Source organism: Octodon degus, unplaced genomic scaffold (genome assembly GCF_000260255.1).
Source record: "Octodon degus isolate 3935 unplaced genomic scaffold, OctDeg1.0 scaffold00160, whole genome shotgun sequence".
Taxonomy (NCBI): domain Eukaryota; kingdom Metazoa; phylum Chordata; class Mammalia; order Rodentia; family Octodontidae; genus Octodon; species Octodon degus.
Genome location: NW_004524736.1, coordinates 4,586,880 through 4,588,932, shown reverse-complemented (window position 1 = coordinate 4,588,932; position 2,053 = coordinate 4,586,880). Strand labels below are relative to the sequence as shown.

General features: G+C 45.0%; 1 protein-coding gene across 1 annotated transcript in view; it reads left to right on the top strand.

Moving 5' to 3' along the window:
* Rbm28 (RNA binding motif protein 28) overlaps positions 1-2,053 on the top strand; it is a 67,097-nt gene that overhangs the window by 44,663 nt on the left and 20,381 nt on the right. Inside the window, exons 13-14 of the mRNA XM_023702870.1 lie at positions 15-125; positions 494-568. Of these exons, the coding sequence (XP_023558638.1) occupies positions 15-125; positions 494-568 (186 nt within the window). The remainder of the gene's footprint in view (positions 1-14; positions 126-493; positions 569-2,053) is intronic.

Genomic DNA, 2,053 nt, shown 5'->3' with positions numbered 1-2,053 from the left:
GAGTTCATGGGAACATGAAGGGGCAGTCCCTGGGCTATGCCTTTGCTGAGTTCCAGGAGCACGAGCATGCCCTGAGAGCCCTCCGCCACATCAATAACAACCCAGAAATCTTTGGGCCTCTTAAGGTTAGTCTTATCCTCCATGGTTACCTGATCTGAGGGCCAGCTACAGAAGGCTTTTCTTGTCTGTTCCATTTCCTCTGACACTGGAGTGTGGGAACAAATAGCAAATGGACAAGTGGGGAGGGGAATGAGTGGCAATTCCGGGTGATAAGATGATTACAAAGAGCTCTAAACTTGGTAGGCTTCTTGCATGACTGGCTCTTTACCTTCAAGTAGAAGTGAGCAACAGTCTGTTTTGCTGGAGGAGGCATGGGAGCAGGGGACAACTCATCTCCTTGTACTTAAAGTCTAAATTCGCCTGAGGCCCTGGGTTCAATTGCCCTTGTGGGTGGGGAAATAATGAATAATATTTTCTCTTCCTCTTGACACAGAGACCAATAGTGGAGTTCTCTTTGGAAGATCGAAGGAAACTTAAAATGAAGGAAATGAGGATCCAGCGCAGCCTGGTACAAAACTTAAATGGTCTTCTGTTATTATTTTTAAGGACAGGGCTGGTGAGATGGCTCAGTGGTCTAAAGCACCTACTTAGAACAAGCTTAGCAAAGCACAGGGACCACAGTTCAATCCCCCAGCACCACATGCCAGCCAGCCCCGCCCCCTGGAGGGCTGAGCTGGCCACACACACATAAATAAATAAATTTTTTTAAAAAGGTTATTTTTAAGGACATAATTAAATTTTAATTTTGTTTGGTTTGTGATTCTGCCCCCTTAGAATGGTTCTGTGTCCAATTAGGATTTTTCACCCTTTACTCCTGGTTCGCTAGGACTCTCTAGGCCATCTTCTCTGTGCTGGCCCATCTTGTGTTAGAACAGGAGAAGCAGATTATTGTTCTTATTAATAGTTTCTGTACAGTGCTTGATGTGAGCCAGGGTTACCCTAATGACTGAGGAGAAACTTTTACATTATTTAATGGTTTCGGCTGTTCCTTCCAGATTTTTTTTCTCTTTTGATGGGCCCAGAAATGTGATGCCTGGTTCTTCAAGTTCTGTTTCCAATCTTGTGTGGTGGAGGGAAGAGCAGGAGCTCTGGGAGCAGGTGTGCCTGCGTTCAGACTCTGGGTCTGCACCTCTTGCTGCGTGTCCCTTATCAAATTACTTCCTTTCTGAGTCTGCTTATTTTTTTAAATTTTATTTATTTACTCATTGGATACAGTTTCTCTACACAGTTCAGATGCGTAGTGATCCCCTTGGCTTAGCCTCCTCAGCACTGGGATCACAGGCATGTGCCGCCATACCCAGTTTTGGGGCCAGCATGGTGTGCCCGGGGTTCCTGGGCCCACATAGCATGCGGTACCAGGGATCAGACTCAGCATCCTGCGCTTGCCAGGAAGGTGCTTAGACAGCTGAGCTATCTTCCCAGCCCCTGAGTCTGTTTATAAGATAGGTTAACAGCATCTGCCTCATTCAACTGATGAGGATTAAATAATTATCATTTGCCACATGGTCAACCTGGAGTCAATACTCATTGTGTTGCCGTCTTCCCCTAGAACTTACAGGACCAGTTTATTACAGATTCCATAACTACTATAGCTCTCACCAATATCATGCCTTAATTTGCCTATGTGGTGAACATTTGTAGTCATTGCAATGTATGCCAAGAATATGGCCAACGGTTGAGCAATTTCCGTGGTAAAGATAGTGACTCTGAGTTAGAGAACCTGGGATCTAATTACTGTTCAATTCAACATGTTATCTTAGCTAATACAGCTCTCTCCTGCCTTTAGCTGTTGCTTCAGGGTGGCCTGCATTGTTCATTGCCTACACCTATGCATGTGCTATGCTTTCTGTATAAAAATACCTCTTTCCCCTGACTCAGAAGGTGACTTCTCACTTTCCATGTCCAGGTCACATGAGCCTTCTTCAAGTAGCCTTCTCCCACCTCTTGGATAAGGCCTCATTTTTTGAACATCTATGGACTTCTTTAAACAGAT